Source organism: Glandiceps talaboti, chromosome 1 (genome assembly GCF_964340395.1).
Source record: "Glandiceps talaboti chromosome 1, keGlaTala1.1, whole genome shotgun sequence".
In the NCBI taxonomy this organism is placed as follows: Eukaryota; Metazoa; Hemichordata; class Enteropneusta; family Spengelidae; genus Glandiceps; species Glandiceps talaboti.
The window spans coordinates 2,455,001-2,472,500 of record NC_135549.1 but is presented as its reverse complement, the minus strand read 5'-3'; the positions used below and the strand labels follow the sequence as shown (position 1 = coordinate 2,472,500).

Genomic DNA, 17,500 nt, shown 5'->3' with positions numbered 1-17,500 from the left:
ATATAGGAAATACTCAAGATAAGGGGTGGACCATTTGATATCCTGGGGGGGGCTTGGAAGATTTCGGGGAAAAAAAAGATGCCAAGTGGATTTGCTTGAAAAAAAAAATCCGGATATGAGTGGGTGATGGAAAAAAAAAGATGGACCACTGCTGCTAGAAAAAAAAAATCTTGACAGGGAAATGATGCACAGGTTCGAGTATACTGTTCAACCTGCTCGTACCTCTCCAACCAGGACACTTGTCAAATCATGACAAACAGTTTCAAACACATGTCAGGGACCAGTCAGTTTCGTTAGCCTGTGGTACATATATATATTTGTTCTTGTCTCTGTTTCTTTCATAAATGGTTTAAATATTACTTCATGTAAGGGTTCAAATATAACTATACATAAAATTATACATATAATACATGTATTACCCAGCTACCAAACTAGTTACAGAACATGCCATGTAATTTTTTGGCTGTTTCACAATCAGTGCTTCACTTATCTTGCACTTTGGGGCAAAAGTGAACTTGACTGTTTTGTAATGGTAATCTTCATACTATTACTATTACTATTGGATAGTTAAAAGAACTTAATCTAAATAGTTCTAGTCTCTTCAATATGAATTTGTCAGAAGGGATGATATACTTCTTATTTCAGACACTACATGTATCGACACCACAACTCAAATTCAAGTTTCTATTGTACACTAGGTATGACCTCCTAAAGTGCTCTAACACATCAGTAACTTTACTATACATGCAACATCAATGCCCCTATACAAATGTTACAGGCCCACCTTTATAACATGGAAAACCTATTTAAAAAGGTTATATTTACTTTAGCTTTTCAATGCTTGGCAATATATATCTCAGAGGCTATGAATAACCTAAAAATTGCCTCAATAGAAACAAAAAACTACAGATCTGGCAGGGGGAGACCCCTTGGACTCCATCACCCCACAGGCCACTCATTCGTTAAACCAACAATAAGATTCACCAAAATTGGTAAAAAAAACTTGAAAAGCTTCTAGGGGAGACCCCCTAGGACCCCCCCCCCATAAGAGGTAGACATGTCCAAGCCTCAAATCAAAGTTCTTCCCTCCACCTCTTACTATGCTATGAAACTTTATTTCAAAAATATTTCAACCATGTGTAGTTGCTTTTTACAATTGTTAGAGCTGTCTTGTAAAGCTTGCAAATTATTGTCTGAAAGTGTCTGTTAATAGCCTGAAAATTGGCTTTAAGAGTAAAAATCATCCAGAGCTTCTAGGGGGACAGCCCCTAGAACCCCCCTCCCCCATAAGAGGTAGACATGTTCCAGTTTCAAATCAAAGTTCTTTCCTCCACCTCTTAGTGTCAAGATGCTATGAAACTTTATTTAAAAAATGTTTCAACCTCATATAGTTGCTTTTTAAAAGTTAGAGCTGTCTTGTAAAGTTTGTAAATTATTGTCTGAAAGTGTCTGTGAATGGCCTAAACATTGCCTTTAGAAGTAAAAATCCTCCAGGGCTTCTAGGGGGAGACCCCCTAGAACCCCCCCCCCCCCATTCACACACACTCACACAAGAGGTAGACATATCCCAGTCTCAAAGCTCTTCCCTCTATAGCTTACTGTCAGATGCTATGAAACTTTATTCACGGGATCAGTGACTTTTTGTTGGCCCAATGGAAAATAACACTGACACCCCCCCCCCCCCATCCCCCCAAGCTGGAGAAACTGACCGGTCTATCTGAATGTCTGATCTCACCAATCAAGTTTCCGATTTGTATTTTCAGTGTGTCATCATAACATGGCATAAAAACTGTCAATGATGTTTATTTAATTGAAAATCAAACATGTATGAAATATGTAGTTTTCTAAATAAAATCTGTGTGTGATAGAACAGCATCTTTTTACTCTCTGTATTACCCTGTGTGAAAACCAAACAGAAAATTGTGGCAACAAATGTAGGTGTTCAACGTTGACGTAAAAAAAAAATCCGGATATCTCAAAGAAGCAAAGAAAAAAAAAAAAGTTGCCAGCATAGGCGAAGGAGAAAAAAAATAATTCTCAGGCAAGCAGGTGTGAAAAAAATAATGACTCTCCACCAATCTTCCAAGCCCCCCCCCCCAGGATATCGAATGGTCTACCCCTAAGGCAAAAATCGTACAGTTTAAGTATCGTTCTAACACCATGGTTTGAATGAGAATGTGGGAATGTAGTGGTATGATGAACATTGATCGTTAAGTCACCACCGCAAAGGATCAAGGGAGTCATGGTATTGGTAGGAAATGCAATTCTTCGACAACACACCTCATTGTATTTCCTTTACTTACATACTACTGTCCCTTTTTTGTACTGTAAATTTACCGAATGATTCAAAATTGATATATTTAATGACTAACGATAATATTACTATTAATGTTACACAATTATGTAAGTATATGTTCAGACATGAGACAGCAACGACTACTCTTATTACTCAATTCAGTAGTATATATCATAGATTGTTTCTTTTAAAGCCTATCTTTATTGTTAATTTTCTGTATACTTCAATTTTTCTAATTTTTCATCTGAACTTTGTAACGTTTACTAATTCCTCTGGGAATTAATATGTGTTCAAATAATTGACTTATTTTATAGTAATACAGCAAGGATACACTTTCTGAACAAATAAAAGGTCCGAAGGAAAGCTACGTATTAGACAAGGATACTATTAAAGTTGGCGTACACTGCATCGGAGACCAATCTGATTAACATCCGATGTAGATGTCGGCTAATCGTTCATTGCTATTTTACCTTCGTTATTTTGCATGAATTGACCTTTTTGGTGCATGTTTAAATTGCTAAAAAAAATGTAAACATGTACCAAGAAGGTCAATTCAGGCAAAATAACGAAGGTAAAATAGCAATGAACGATTTAATAGCCGACATCTACATCGGAGATTGCATCGGAGACGTACCTTGATATTGTCGTATAAATGTTCGATATGAAGCCCCAGGCTAATACAAATGACGATTTGTATTGTATATCAAACTACGAGATATGTATTTGTATTGTATATCAAACTACGAGATATGTAATCAAGAAGGTTATGAAGGTTACTATATTTATGTACTATTTTTCAATGGAAAACTACATCCAATGATATGTGGAAACAACTATAAGGGGTAATGTAACTCGTCTGTCGTCTAGTAAATAAGTGGGTTCATGTAAATGGTCAAAATTTCGGTCAGAATTTTAGAGAGAACTTAACAAAACCATATAGCAACTACAAAATCAACATGTCAAAATTGTTCGGAATTTCTGGTAAACTAACATGGTTCCTGAAAATGAAATTTAAATTGCGCTTGTCTTGGCCACTTTACGTAACCAATGGCGACACGTCGATCATTGAATTCCGTCTCGGTTTCGCCTCGTTCTACTTTACAACACAGCGTTTTCAGTATTTTGTACTAAACTCGAAGGTGTCTCACCGCTATTCACATTAACTAGCCCTGCTTACAGGCGGTGCACGAGTCTATATTGCTGAGGAGGGACAATTGTCAGAATCGAGTCCCGGATTACTCCGTATGCAAGCAGGACTACATATACACATACCGTAACGTATATATGCGTATGCGTAGGTAGATGAGATACAATGTATTAGTACAGGCCGACGATACATAGCTAATTGCAATTCCCACTCAAATGAGTATTGAATTACATGTAATTTCACTATAAATTAAGTTACAAAATATACCCTTAAAATCGCCAGTATTGATTATTAAAAGTCAAACTCAGTACTGGATAAATATAATAATTTAAAACTAACAATTCAAGGCATAATGCAAGGCAACTATTTATATTTGAGTTAGTAAAGTTTACCAATGTTTAAACGAAAACAGATGAACATGAACTATCATGCAGTGGTGCTCAATTCCAGCGTGTATGTGTGTATGTATGTATGTATGTATGTATGTATGTATGTATGTATGTATGTATGTATGTATGTATGTATGTATGTATGTATGTATGTATGTATGTATGTATGTATGTATGTGTGTGTGTGTGTGTGTGTGTGTGTGTGTGTGTGTGTGTGTGTGTGACAAGCAAACTCATTTTTGTGTCCCACGTTACATCAGTGGTGGGTCTATGGTTACGTATAGCTCAGACCACTACGTCTGAGAGCTCTCTGTTCGTTCAAATACAAATACAAATACAAATACAAATACAAATACAAATACAAATACAAATACAAATACAAATACAAATACAAATACAAATACAAATACAAATACAAATACAAATACAAATATGAATATAAATATAAATATAAATATAAATATAAATACAAATACAAATACAAATACAATAATTTTTATAATTAATTGATATAACTATATATACATATAGACAACGAATTAAGTTTCTTCTCACTAAATTACAAATACAACATGCTATGAGACCATTCCAGATGGTACATATATAATAATGACACAGATGGTACGTAAATAATACTCTCTCTCTCTCTCTCTCTCTCTCTCTCTCTCTCTCTCTCTCTCTCTCTCTCTCTCTCTCTCTCTCTCTCTCTCTCTCTCTCTCTCTCTCTCTCTCTGTCTGTCTGTCTGTCTGTCTCTCTCTCTCTCTCTCTCCCCTCACACACACACACACACACACACACACACACACACACACACACACACACACATTAATGACAGCATTTTGTCCTTTTTGTTACAAAATACATTCTACTAATGAGCAAACCTTGCAATTTGATGCAAACATTAACACAAGATTTTTGATAAACATAATTTTATAGATCCAAAAGGTGAAAGCCAGATCGAGCATTGGACTTCGAGGAGGTCCAAAAGTGGTAGTCAAGACAACTTATACGTATTGCGGTGAAGTTGTTCCAAAAGAATTTCATCAAGCACAATAAAAATCCATGCAATGGCTTAGATTCACCGTGTGCGGTCTCCCCCTCTCTCCTTTTATTTGATAAAGATGATGCGTACATAAACCCAATTCTACTATGTGAATGCGGGCTAGCTTTAATTGTAGTCAACGATTCGATTTATGTCAAATTTTGGTATTTCTATCGACCAAAAACAGCTACCAGGATTTAATATATCTCTCTCCATGCTATTAATATGCATCACAAAATCAGACATTTAGAAATGTCATACCCATCAAAATTTTACCAATACAACCTAGGAATACACCACCAGATTATGCAGTGACTTGTTGACTGTCAGTTTGTACAAAATATTATACCTTTAGGCAAAATCACTGGACCCATGAAGAACTTCATTTGAAATATTTACATCACCCCCACCATAAAGATATAAAGGTCATATCAAATATTAACTCTGTAACCGATCTGAGGGCAATAATGATTATAATGCCTTTGGGAATATAACACATGTGATTGTATAGCTAGGATGCTAAAGTTGTCTAGGAAAAGGTAAAATTCTTTACAATGGGGTATATGTCGTATTTTTCTTTCTTTGAAGGAAAGAAGCTTCAGTACCCTGGTTACATTAATAATGTAATACCCAGTTTTCAATGATTGAACAATACAGTCTGTGATCGCCTCGCCAGCTATTGTTGAAGAGGCGATTTCCTTATAGCTATTAAAGATCACATGGAGTCAGACAGACCGGCGAACCGTTAGATTTAGATTTGTTATTCAAAAGGATAAGACAAAAGACTTATCGCTTCGAAAGGAAAGGAAAGAATTAAGGGGCTATCTAACTATAGTCAGGTATTATTTTAATTCTTGTGTGCCCTTATATTTATATTCTTTCCGTGGACAGGATCGAATAAAAATGTCAGCTGATTCAGTATACTGAAAGCACATTACACGTACTAAAACTAAAATATCAACATGCTATATACGCGTACATTGTATTTCCGAATCGTCAGTTGTGTCACCTCAAAGTTCCACCTTTACAACGCTTAGATTACCACGTAGGTGGTGGTGATGGTGGTGGTGATGGTGGGGGACAAAGGTTTTCACGTAGAATAAAGACATGTGACCACAGATACGGATAACTAGAGTTTGAAAAGTTTTATAGTTACAAGCATATCTGTTTCCTGACTGATATCACAGTCCTACAGTTCAATGTTTCCTGAACACCCTGACGGGTTTATACGGAACTCGTAGGGGTCATGACTGTGTCAAAAAGAACTGGAGACAATTCAAAGATAAAATGCCTTAGAATAAGAAAGTATTTTGGGGAAGGCTTTTGGGTCTGTAACCATAGTAACGAGTACCAAATTTGAGTAGTAGTACGGAACACCATCTTAACCAGTTTCCACAGCGTTATTACGGTGTTTTTGATCGCACCTAAATTTTAATGAAATTAATGGGGGGGGGGGGAGAAGGAATTCGGGATTGTGTCGTTTCTTATGAAAAACCTGATGGTATTTTTCCAAGAGATATACAATCGGCAATTCATTATAACATCTTTCGAACGAAACAAGAACAGCGTTTTCAAGCAATATAGCAAACAATAAACCACAAGAGGGCGCTATTTACCAGAATAACTCGGGCAACATCTTGGATGCGTCCATTCTGTACCTAGAGATTTTGTTCTTTTGAAAGAACACTACTTTTTAAAGACATTTCTTGAAAATTAAAGACCTGTCATATATGTAACCATAGACCCTCCACCAACGTGGAGGGTCTATGATGTAACATAATTGCATATCATTGCGTGATCAGACTTTTATACTTTCTCAACAATAATGTTTTGTTTTTTGACTTTACGTTTACGTCACCCAAAGATAGGCAGACAGACAAACAGTTTTTATCAGGTCTTTACAATTCTCCCCCCCTCCCAATACCAAGGCAATTGGTCTGGCAGTTCACAACCAAACACACATTAGCGCATACATACATACTAACACACAGTAATTTCTCAATGGCTATTAGAAAAAAAATACAAAAAATACAAGGCTATTCAACTATCAAAATCAGCATGATGCACACAGATGTAAGACACATACAGACTAAATGAGATCTTTCCATTTACATAATTTTTATTACTTTCAGAAAGTTTATAAAATACACGTCTCTCTCTTAAATTGAATGTTTAATAAAGGAATATTTACACTACTTTATATTTCTTTCTATCTGAAAACACCATCACAATTTATACTATACATCAATCTGGGGAAGGGAAAAACAATTTACATGGATCAAAATATTTAAAATTTGGCTTTGAAAATAATCAATATTTTACAGGTGAACTAATTATACTAAAATGTACACTTCTGAATACTGGCTACTAAAACAATAAAAAAGAGATTATGAGCACTTTATTCACATCCTTATTTGCTTTCAAGATCAAAATTTGACAGTAGTGATATGTTGAGTGACAAGACAAAATTGAAAATATTCTGTCTTGATGTCTGTGATTTGGGATTGATTGGTATGGCATGCGGCAAATTAATTCCTTGCCTTGCTGATTTTTATATACAGCCAGTTTCACCATTTACAAGCTGTGTTTGATACACCCATGCAGGAACCATTAAAAAAAGTGTATATTCTATACTAAAACAGACAGATCACGCTACATGTTGTCTCTTTTATGAAATAATCACTTAAAACTAGTTGTAGACGTGGGCACCAATGTTTTGACATTCCACATATTATGTCTGCATGGTGACACATCAGTTCATTTCACCTTATCACAAAATGTTGCAAGAAACTATTCATTCAATGATGCTATTGCAAAGTGTAACGTGACATTTCTTATTGGTTTCTGTGTGGTCTTATCAAGCAGATTCGGTGAATGGTAAGTTGAAATGGGATGTACAATACAAAATACTGAATTGCTAAGATTTACTAATTTTGTGATTATTAAAATATTTTTCATCTATGATGTAGAAAAACAGGTTTAAATATGTAAGTGTAAATGTATTTGACTTTAGACAGTACTACTCACCACAATGAAATTTGTGATGTTTTTTTTTCAAATCTTTCATTTCTTATGTGTAAGAAAAATGGACAAGTTGTTCCTACTCAAAATTTGAAACTAAAGTACTGAACAGAATCAAATCACTAGAAACCATATTGAAAACCTACCAAATCTGTTTAGAATCAAATCAGTAGAAAACCTACCAAATCTGTTTAAAATCAAATCAGTAGAAATGATACCAAATCTGTTTAGAATCAAATCAGTAGAAATGATACCAAATCTGTTTAGAATCAAATCAGTAGAAATGATACCAAATCTGTTTGGCAATAATTCATCATCAAAACATTTTTACATTTGGTGTACAGCTTCAATCAAATATTATCACCAGCTCTAATGATCTCAAATATAAAATACAACACCTGATCACATGATCAAAACATGATTACTGTGCACCCATCACATGGCAGGCATGTGCTCATCACATGATAGAAATAATACATGTATTTAGAAAATAAAGCAAATGAAAAGGATGAACTATTGAGCTATCAAATGAAACATGAATTTTAAATCATAGAATATACATTCACATAGCAATCATGTGCTCATTACATAGCAACCATGTGCTCATTACATAGCAATCATGTGCTCATTACATGATGGAAAAATACATGTATTTAGAAAATAAAACGAGCAAAAAACAAAAACAAAAACAATTAAGATACTAGTATCTGAAAAATATGGATTGGCCTTGTTTCCGTTACATTAAGTATTAAAAAAAGAAGTTATATTATGCATAGATATAATGTAAAAACATATTCTGATGTAAATATTCTTGGTATGTACGACATTATGGCAGTCTAGTCTTGGTTAAATATTGTCATAAGTTTTATTTTAGCACCTCAGTTCTAAGGTTTGTTAATAATAGCCACATTGGCTTTTTCATTCAGTAAATTTGACACATATATTCAGCCGTTTCTGATTGTCAATATTTAATAAATAATTTTCTTATTAATTTGTAAGTTTTGAGTTGTTTAGTTGATATCTTCAATAATAAGTTTTGTATATTTGAACTCTTGTGATATACATGTGATTTTTAGGTATACTAAGTAATCAACACAAATCTGTCCAGAACATTCCCAACCCTATCCCCAACCTTCATCCAATTTCATATCTACTCTAAGTTTTTGGCTCTATGAAATAATTATCTGTTGCAGGTTTAATGTCACCATGTAAATTGGCCATGCGGATGAGGATTGGCTATGTATTTTGGATTTTTTAATTTATAAAACAATTTTACCATGTCTTCCTACTGTGAAAAATCAATATGAAACATTACTAAGTCTGTGTTTGTAACGCAATACATTGCAAAAAGCTAAAATATGTGTAAAAAGTTTGTTATTGTAGGTACAATCATAGACACTGTCTATGGTACAATAACTAAGATTTTACTCATGTATGATGCTTCTTTAATTTATTGAGTTACAAAAAAGCACTTGAAATACAATGTTGTTTCACACTGATTTTTCAAGTAGGAAGCTATGATAACGTTGTTTTATAAATTAAAAATCCAAAATAAATAGCCAATCCTCATCCATATTGCCACTTTAAAGCTGTACTAACTGCAACTGGAATGTTTTGTATATGTTTTCTTAGGTACAATAACTTACTTGTAATATTGTACATTGTGAATAATATATCATCACCTGTGCATATACATATTTTTGTAGCTGTATGCACAATAAATCAAATCACATTGATTTTTGGGTTGTACCCAAAATCATAGTCTAGCTCCTATACAGTATTGTTACCATTTACACCTTAACTCACATAGTCTAGTTCCTATACAGTACCGTTACCATTTACACCTTCACTCACAGTAGTCAAAGTCGTTACTCTAGAAGTCCTGAGATGAATGAGAATCGATGAGATGTAATTTAAAATTCATTCACAGCAACCCACACAGTCATTAACATCATGTCTTTGTTAATTAATCACAAACTTCTAACCAATAACAGTCCCTCATAAAGGTCTTGTTTATTGGGGGCAGTTATGTAATGTCCAAATATGGTATATTTATGTCCAAATATGGTATATTTGTCAGCTCAGAATACTACTTATACACTTTTTATGTCACTATAACAGTTGGGGTTCACTGATTGGGTGAACAACTTTTTGTGCTGATTGATGGACTTTGACCAGATGTGGTTTAGTTACATTTCAACCTGTTTCAGTACTGCTTATGGATAATATCAACCAGTAGTTAACATGTACAATATCTAATTATTGGTATTTTAACAACTTTCAGTGAATAAACTGTGGTTGTCTGATTGAAAAATGATACTCCAGTAACAACTAGTACAGTTTAAACATGGTGACAGGTTCAAAACTCAGCTTTCAATCTAGATTTAAACTTACCACTACACTAACTACAGATTATATTGACCACTAATTAAACAGATAGAATGTCTTTTTTATAAGTAATTGACCAATTTTTAGTGAATATATCTTTGGTAATATGATAAATTAAAAAGTGCCATTTTTAAAAGAGAAAGGATACCTTGTGATACTATGCATTGATTTTATTCACTGTCAGTAAGGAGATGTCATTGATCAGAACCTAGGTGAAAGTGATATACAGGCCAATGCTACGCAACTTGCATTTATACATAATCATTGAAAGAATCTTCCCTCAAGCACCTGTGGTGGCGCTCTAACTGTGAGTTATTGTGGGAAATGAAAAGAATCATAGGCTAACTGTGATATTTCAGTAACCTCACAAACTGTTCACAATGTTATGAAAAAATCGTAGAAGGATGAGCGGCCTCATGTCTCATGCAAGGTTATCACTTAAACTCATGAACCATAACAGAACTGCAAGTTAAAATAAAACTGACAGAAATGTTACCTTGTGTATTTTTAAGCATTTGATTATGAAGTTCCCAAGCAAGGCCCTTATATTTATATATATGTCACTTCTGCCTTACTTGAACCGACGCAAACTCCAAACTGAAAGTCAAAATGACTTACATCAACATATCTTGTTTAACTTCAAAGTTTGTATTATATTACAGTGAATCACAGTGAATTCACAAAATATCTATCTACTTCAAAAATGACTGTGAATTCACAAATATCCATCTACTTCAAAAATGACAGTGAATTCACAAATATCCATCTACTTCAAAAATGACATAGAGAACTGTAGTACTTGGGAAAAAAAACATGGAAGTGTGGCTTGGCACTAGGAAAGAAACAAATCATAAGCCTCTCTGCAGTATGATGCAGTTGTTTAACTGGTTTTAAACATTTGGTAAATATTATAGTGTTAAAGAAATGACGATACAGCAAGACCTGTGTGTTGTAAACACTTAATGATAATAAAATAGAATAGGTTTGCTTTGCTGTCAGAACTCAGGGTAATTTTCTCAAACTTTCCAAATAAAGAAAGAGTTCCTAACTAGGAACTTATTTATAATAATGATAGTACTAACGTCTACAATTCATATTTTGATGACAGTAACTTAAAACATTTTGAAAATATTAATAACCACGATATTATCTTCTATTTACTTTCTCTTGATTTCATAAACAATAACCTTGTGCTCTTCTTTAATTTATGAAACTGTAAATGGTATTTTTAACAATTTGAGTTTGGTGTGTACTGTTAATGTTTAAAATAATCTATAAACTCAAATAAGAGCTACAATGTTTTAAAGCATTATTGTATGTGAGTTTTTTGTGAATGTACAATGAATAGATGTCACCTAAAATGGAATGGAAATCTTACTAATGTTGCTACCATAAAATAGCATTTTCTTAACAGATTGTTGCCAAGTTATTTACAGTGTAATAATCTGCTAATATAATGTTATCTCATGCAAAGAAAATGTCAATATAATCCTACCAACAATGGTGAAAGTCAACAAGAAGATAAATGAGTGAACGTTAATATACCAGGAGATTTTTGCTCATCCAGACAACACTGTATGTGATGTGATGTGATTATTTTCACTGCAAAAAACAAGTACAAATCAGTTGTCACCACGTCTTTATGTTTCGGGGGAAAGAGTTCGGTAAACATTTATCTTGACTTAAATATATACTAGTTTGTAATTTTATGTGACTTAATGATGTTTTGAACTAAAAAAGGAGAACTCTCCCTTGCATGCAAATGTTTGACTTTGCAAAATGACTCTGATTTGGTATAGTGTGCTTGCTACATTCAAACTGCAGAACCACAAGTGAGTTATAATACAGTGTTCTCTGAAAATAGTAAGGATTTCACTTGATATCAATTTCCAAAATTATGACTTCAGTCCCTTTAGTTTCAACAAGGTAAGATAGAGACAAACTCAAACTATTATTGTAGGTTACATAAATGAGTGACTGCAGTGTCTTGGTTATGTGGATATTAATTACATTGTAATCCAGATAGTCTAAACAGTGGAGTATTCAAAAATCTACACTGGATGTCTAAATAAATCACTGTATGGGTTGGTCTTCTGATAGATAGAACATTCTACTACGACTAATAGTGTAATATATTAATATCCATCCTTAGTCAACATAGGTCACAATAATAAGTTGCAGTAAGTTGTTGTTTCATAGTAGTCAAAAGTGAAAGAGTCATATATATGTTTTGTCACAGACAGTGTCTTGGTTATGTGGATATTAATTACATTGTAATCAAGATAGTCTAAACAGTGGAGTATTCAAAAATCTACACTGGATGTGTAAATAAATCACTGTATGGGTTGGTCTTCTGATAGATAGAACATTCTACTACGACTAATAGTGTAATATATTAATATCCATCCTTAGTCAACATAGGTCACAATAATAAGTTGCAGTAAGTTGTTGTTTCATAGTAGTCAAAAGTGAAAGAGTCATATATATGTTTTGTCACAGACAAAAAATCTTATTTTGTAAAGATATGGATTAATTAGTCTACATATAGAATCATAAATATATAGACATAGATTCATTCACAGCTAAAATTTACGATGGTATAATACCAAAAACAATGTATTGTATACTAATCTGGTATTTTGATGTTATAGTACCAAAACACTGTAGATATAAAATGTACGGCATACTAATCTGGTATTTTGCCATTGATGGCCTTTTTTGTACATCTTCTTTCTCATACAACTATTGTATACAAATGCAAAGTACCAACAGATGTGTTGTCTCTTGTACATTTACATCTCAAACTTGACTAGATGGGTTCTCCTCATGATGGATAATCATTCTTTTCCAGCCAGTCTTTCCGTCGTTTGTGATCGGCTCTCAGACTGTTCACTTGTCTACTAAGTGAACTATCCCACAGTAAGGCATAGGTGTAGTCTGTATCTGAAAGATATCAAAAAAAAAATGTAAACTCGCAAGTTGAAGGAAAATATCTGATTTAGTAAATTGATGATGTGGAAACAATAACCACTGAGACCAAACTATTAATAGAATATCTGATCAATTGTTATCCTTCAATCAACCATTAGAGTGTCAGGTGATAATACAGACACTCTTTATTTTCACTGTGAAAATTAACACACTATGTAATTTTCCAATGTAAGACATGAAATGTTATTACTTGATGTAGTATGAATACACATTTTGTAGGTACCTCATGAAAATATGAAGTATATTCCAAACATGAAGAATCAATTTATTTTCCTCTTACCATATGTGCTGATAGTTGATCCCGGTCGACCTATGAACCCTGTTCCCACGGTAACCACAAAGGATGAGGAGCTTTGTCCACTTCCTAAGAGTAAAAGACAATAAAAATAATAACAATTAAAGTAGACATTAATTATTAGATATATTGGACTTGATGTTTTCTAATTATACAGTAGAAATAAAACCTATGAATTGGCTTGTTCTTATTTTATCATTTTAAGTTGTTTAAAATTTTGGACATTTGCAATTAAAATCACAAGACCTGTAAAAACAAGCCCTCATCTTGCTCAACAAAGCTCTAACCAGCAGATAGTAAATTTTATGGAGCAAGACGATACAGTGTAGTAATGTTAGTAATTTTTTTGTTATGCCAAGTCACATTTTGTTTCAGGTCTCCAGATTTTCATTATAATTGCACATCATAATAATAGTGTATTTGTGTTTGTAATGTGAAAATGATTGAATTCATAACAATTACTGACTGAAGGAAGGTTTTATACCAATAAATGTATTTGTGAATTGTAGTTTGTATGTGTAATACATACACCAAATATACGTCACAATGTATTTATTATTTGCTGCTCTGTAAAAATCAGTCTGCACTAGTACAAGTAACATAAAAACTAAGTTTACAAAAACTACACTGACCAGAGAAACCACTACCAATAACTTATCGAACAGACCTTACTCTTACTGTAAATACAAGTGACCTAACAGTCTTTTTTCTATTTTTTTTGTTACATAAATGGTACAAGAGATGGACAAGGTGAATCTCTGAAGTTGTATTAATGAGCATTTTCTAGAAACAGTTCAACTATGTTACAATTAAGAATAACCATTATATTGGTGAAGTGTTTTTGGTTCCAAGGTCCACAACACCTATAATGTATAAACCTGGTCAAAAAGTTCCCTACAAAACATGTCTCCTACTATCATTAGCTTTTGGCTTCAAAAGAAACTTTTCTATTCTGTAAATGGTATAACAAATTGTTCAGTACTATAATAGTTATTGTTCATCATGGTCAAATTTTTTTTTTTTACAGCCAATGGATGATAGATGATGGACAACAATGGAGAATCAACCTAACTGTTAGCTCCATTCAGATGTTGTTGACAGTGGAGCTAATGCAGCTGAAATAACATAATAAAAGTCAAACTCACCAGAGCAATCTCTGACTGCAAAGGCTTTGACAGGACCAGCATGTCTCTGAATAACAGTAATAATTCTACCACTTGTAGACGGTTCAGCCAGGAGAACATGGCCATCATTGGTACCAATCCATACAGCCGTCTGTGAGGACTGTATGGCCAGTGATTTCACATAACTGTCAGCTTTATTACCATTGTTGTTTTCCTTTTCATGTCCATAATGATGTCTGAAGAGTAAATATGAAGACAATTCATCAGAATTAATACCTGTAATATCAACATGGCTTAATTTTAAGGTACAATATTGTTTGTAAGAATAGAGATCATAATGGATACAATATATTTACCATAATTCTAGAAATTAATCTGAGTTTGTGCTCTTAAATACTTAGCATGTAATAGAGTACTGAACATATCATTTTTTATTTATTAATATTATGATTGTTATTTTAGGTGGAATGATAAACTTCTGTATCCTTTAGACTACTGAAAACTGATTTTGTAAGTGAACAAACAAGCTTTCAATGATCACTGTTAGACACTGAGGTTTAGATTTGACATAGAAATACTTATTGGAAACAAACAAAAATAATTTATGCAGAAATCAAAATGCAATAGTTGACTGTCTAAATTTCACAAGAAGTCAGTTGTAACTATTCCAAATTTTAAGACATAATAAAGTTGTTCTTACCTGATGACTTGCTCACAATTAATTGTATTAAGTCTGTTTGATTTGTTGATATCCCAGACTTCAACCAATGAGCTGCTACGTCTGCTAATCCAGAGATGTTTTCCTATAGCTATGTTGGTAACTAAACCGCGACCACTACACAATATAACAAAGTATTGAAATACTGCTGATTAGGGTACCATAGCAGATTACACAAAGTTTACTTTTATTTACTCTTAAATCACATTTTATTTACAAAATGAGGATTTTTTTTTTTTTTTTTTTTAAATACTGTCAGCCATTTGTGATAGTTCTGGGACAAATCATTTGCCAGTACACTGGCATTACTGCGACCTCATTTTAGGACATACTCAAAGAAGCCAAACAACTTCATGAAATGAAATAAGCAAAAAAAATACTCGTAATATACAGCACTCTGTTGTAAACACTTGAGGACGTGACCAAAAATCTTTTGTCAAAAATTTTCTCGCAAAATTAAACCTGTAATCAATGATGACACATAGTTCATCAGCGTAAAACCAAAATGAGGATTGATTTGGGACAAGCAAATAGAAATATTAACAAAATGAGAGCAAAAAGATCTTCATGACAATGTTTACATCATCAAAACTGAACAAAAGCTCAATGTTGATATTAACTATTTGAACTTGCTGTTAATATCGATGATGGAAAACACTGGGAAAATACTATTCTAAAAATTCACTATAGTAGTTGGCCTAGAGACTTAGCATTGGAAACACTGGGAAAATACTATTCTAAAAATTCACTATATAGTAGTTGGCCGAGAGACTAAGCATTGGAAACACTGGGAAAATACTATTCTAAAAATTCACTATTTATAGTAGTTGGCCTAGAGACTAAGCATTGGTTTTTCAAATCATTTCCAACACAAAGTTGCACTAGCTGCAACTGGAATATTTCTTGAAACTGTTTTGTTAGGTATAATGCATTACTGTACATCCTGAACTGTATTGAATCAATTGTATGTAAACATACAATGTATTTATGTAGCTGTATTTATAATATGGTACTATAAATCCAGTCAAATTGATTTTTGGGTCCACACTCAGAATAAGCCCCCCCCCCCCCCCACACACACACACACATAATCATGATTATAAATCCATTACTCAATACTGTACTACATATGTGGATACAGTCAATTTCTAATTTACATATACAATGTCTAATTATTGGTATTCAAACAATTTTCAGTAAATATATTGTGGGTTGTCTGATTGAAAAAAATAACATTCTAGTTACAACTAGTGGAGCTTTAAATGGAGAATATGTAGATTTGAAAGCCAACAACAAGTCTGTGGGTAAATACATATACAGTACTCAACTAAGGTCCTCACTTCAAATGAATTCAAGTTAGTATACCTACCCTGCAGTGTATTCCATACTAGGTTCTGTAGCTAGTACCAGGGTGTCAATCTTAATACTTACAACCTGTCCACCACACCCTATCCATAGTTTACCCTTGGCAGTAGTCATACATTTGACTGGTTTGCGAGGTGTAATGGTCACTACTTTGTCTGGTATACAGGAACTCTGAAGAAAAGGATGAAAGTGATTTAGTCAGTAAGCCCCATTTTGTGGCTGAATCCAAGACTTAGATAATGACTTGTCACTCACCCCTATGATAAGCCAATCTTTCCAGTGTGAGGGGTTACATTTAGGCTAATGTATAAGGGTGCCTGGTGTATCTTAGACACTACTTAAAGCTGTGAATATCTGTGTTATTTATGCACACAGTGGTTTCTATAGTAACCAAGACTTGTGTTTTTCATAATTTTTGGTAGTGTGATAATTGTTGTCAGTGACTAGACTTGGGATGTTATGAATGAATGTATAATATGCCTAATAAATCAATTTGTTTGGGGAAACACTGCCATTATACTGTATAATGTGTTGTGTTGTTCAGCCCATCTGGCTTTTGAATGAGAGCTGATAGCGTGACACGAATGTCGTATCTTACAGACTTCATTGCCATTATGCTGTATGATGTGTTGTGTTGTTCAGCCCTATCTGGCTTTTGAATGATAGAGAGCTGATAGCATTACACGAATGTCATATCCGTCTTACAGACTTCATTGCCATTAT

At 33.5% G+C, this 17,500-nt stretch overlaps 1 protein-coding gene across 1 annotated transcript in view; it reads right to left on the bottom strand.

The window, feature by feature from the left end:
• Window positions 1-12,875: 12,875 nt before the first annotated feature.
• LOC144443206 (leucine-rich repeat serine/threonine-protein kinase 2-like) overlaps window positions 12,876-17,500 on the bottom strand; it is a 61,816-nt gene continuing 57,191 nt past the window's right edge. The window contains exons 65-69 of the mRNA XM_078132606.1: window positions 16,782-16,948; window positions 15,395-15,529; window positions 14,716-14,930; window positions 13,556-13,639; window positions 12,876-13,227 (exon numbers count right to left, since the gene is read on the bottom strand). Coding sequence (XP_077988732.1) covers window positions 13,109-13,227; window positions 13,556-13,639; window positions 14,716-14,930; window positions 15,395-15,529; window positions 16,782-16,948 — 720 coding nt within the window. The 3' untranslated portion in view covers window positions 12,876-13,108. The remainder of the gene's footprint in view (window positions 13,228-13,555; window positions 13,640-14,715; window positions 14,931-15,394; window positions 15,530-16,781; window positions 16,949-17,500) is intronic.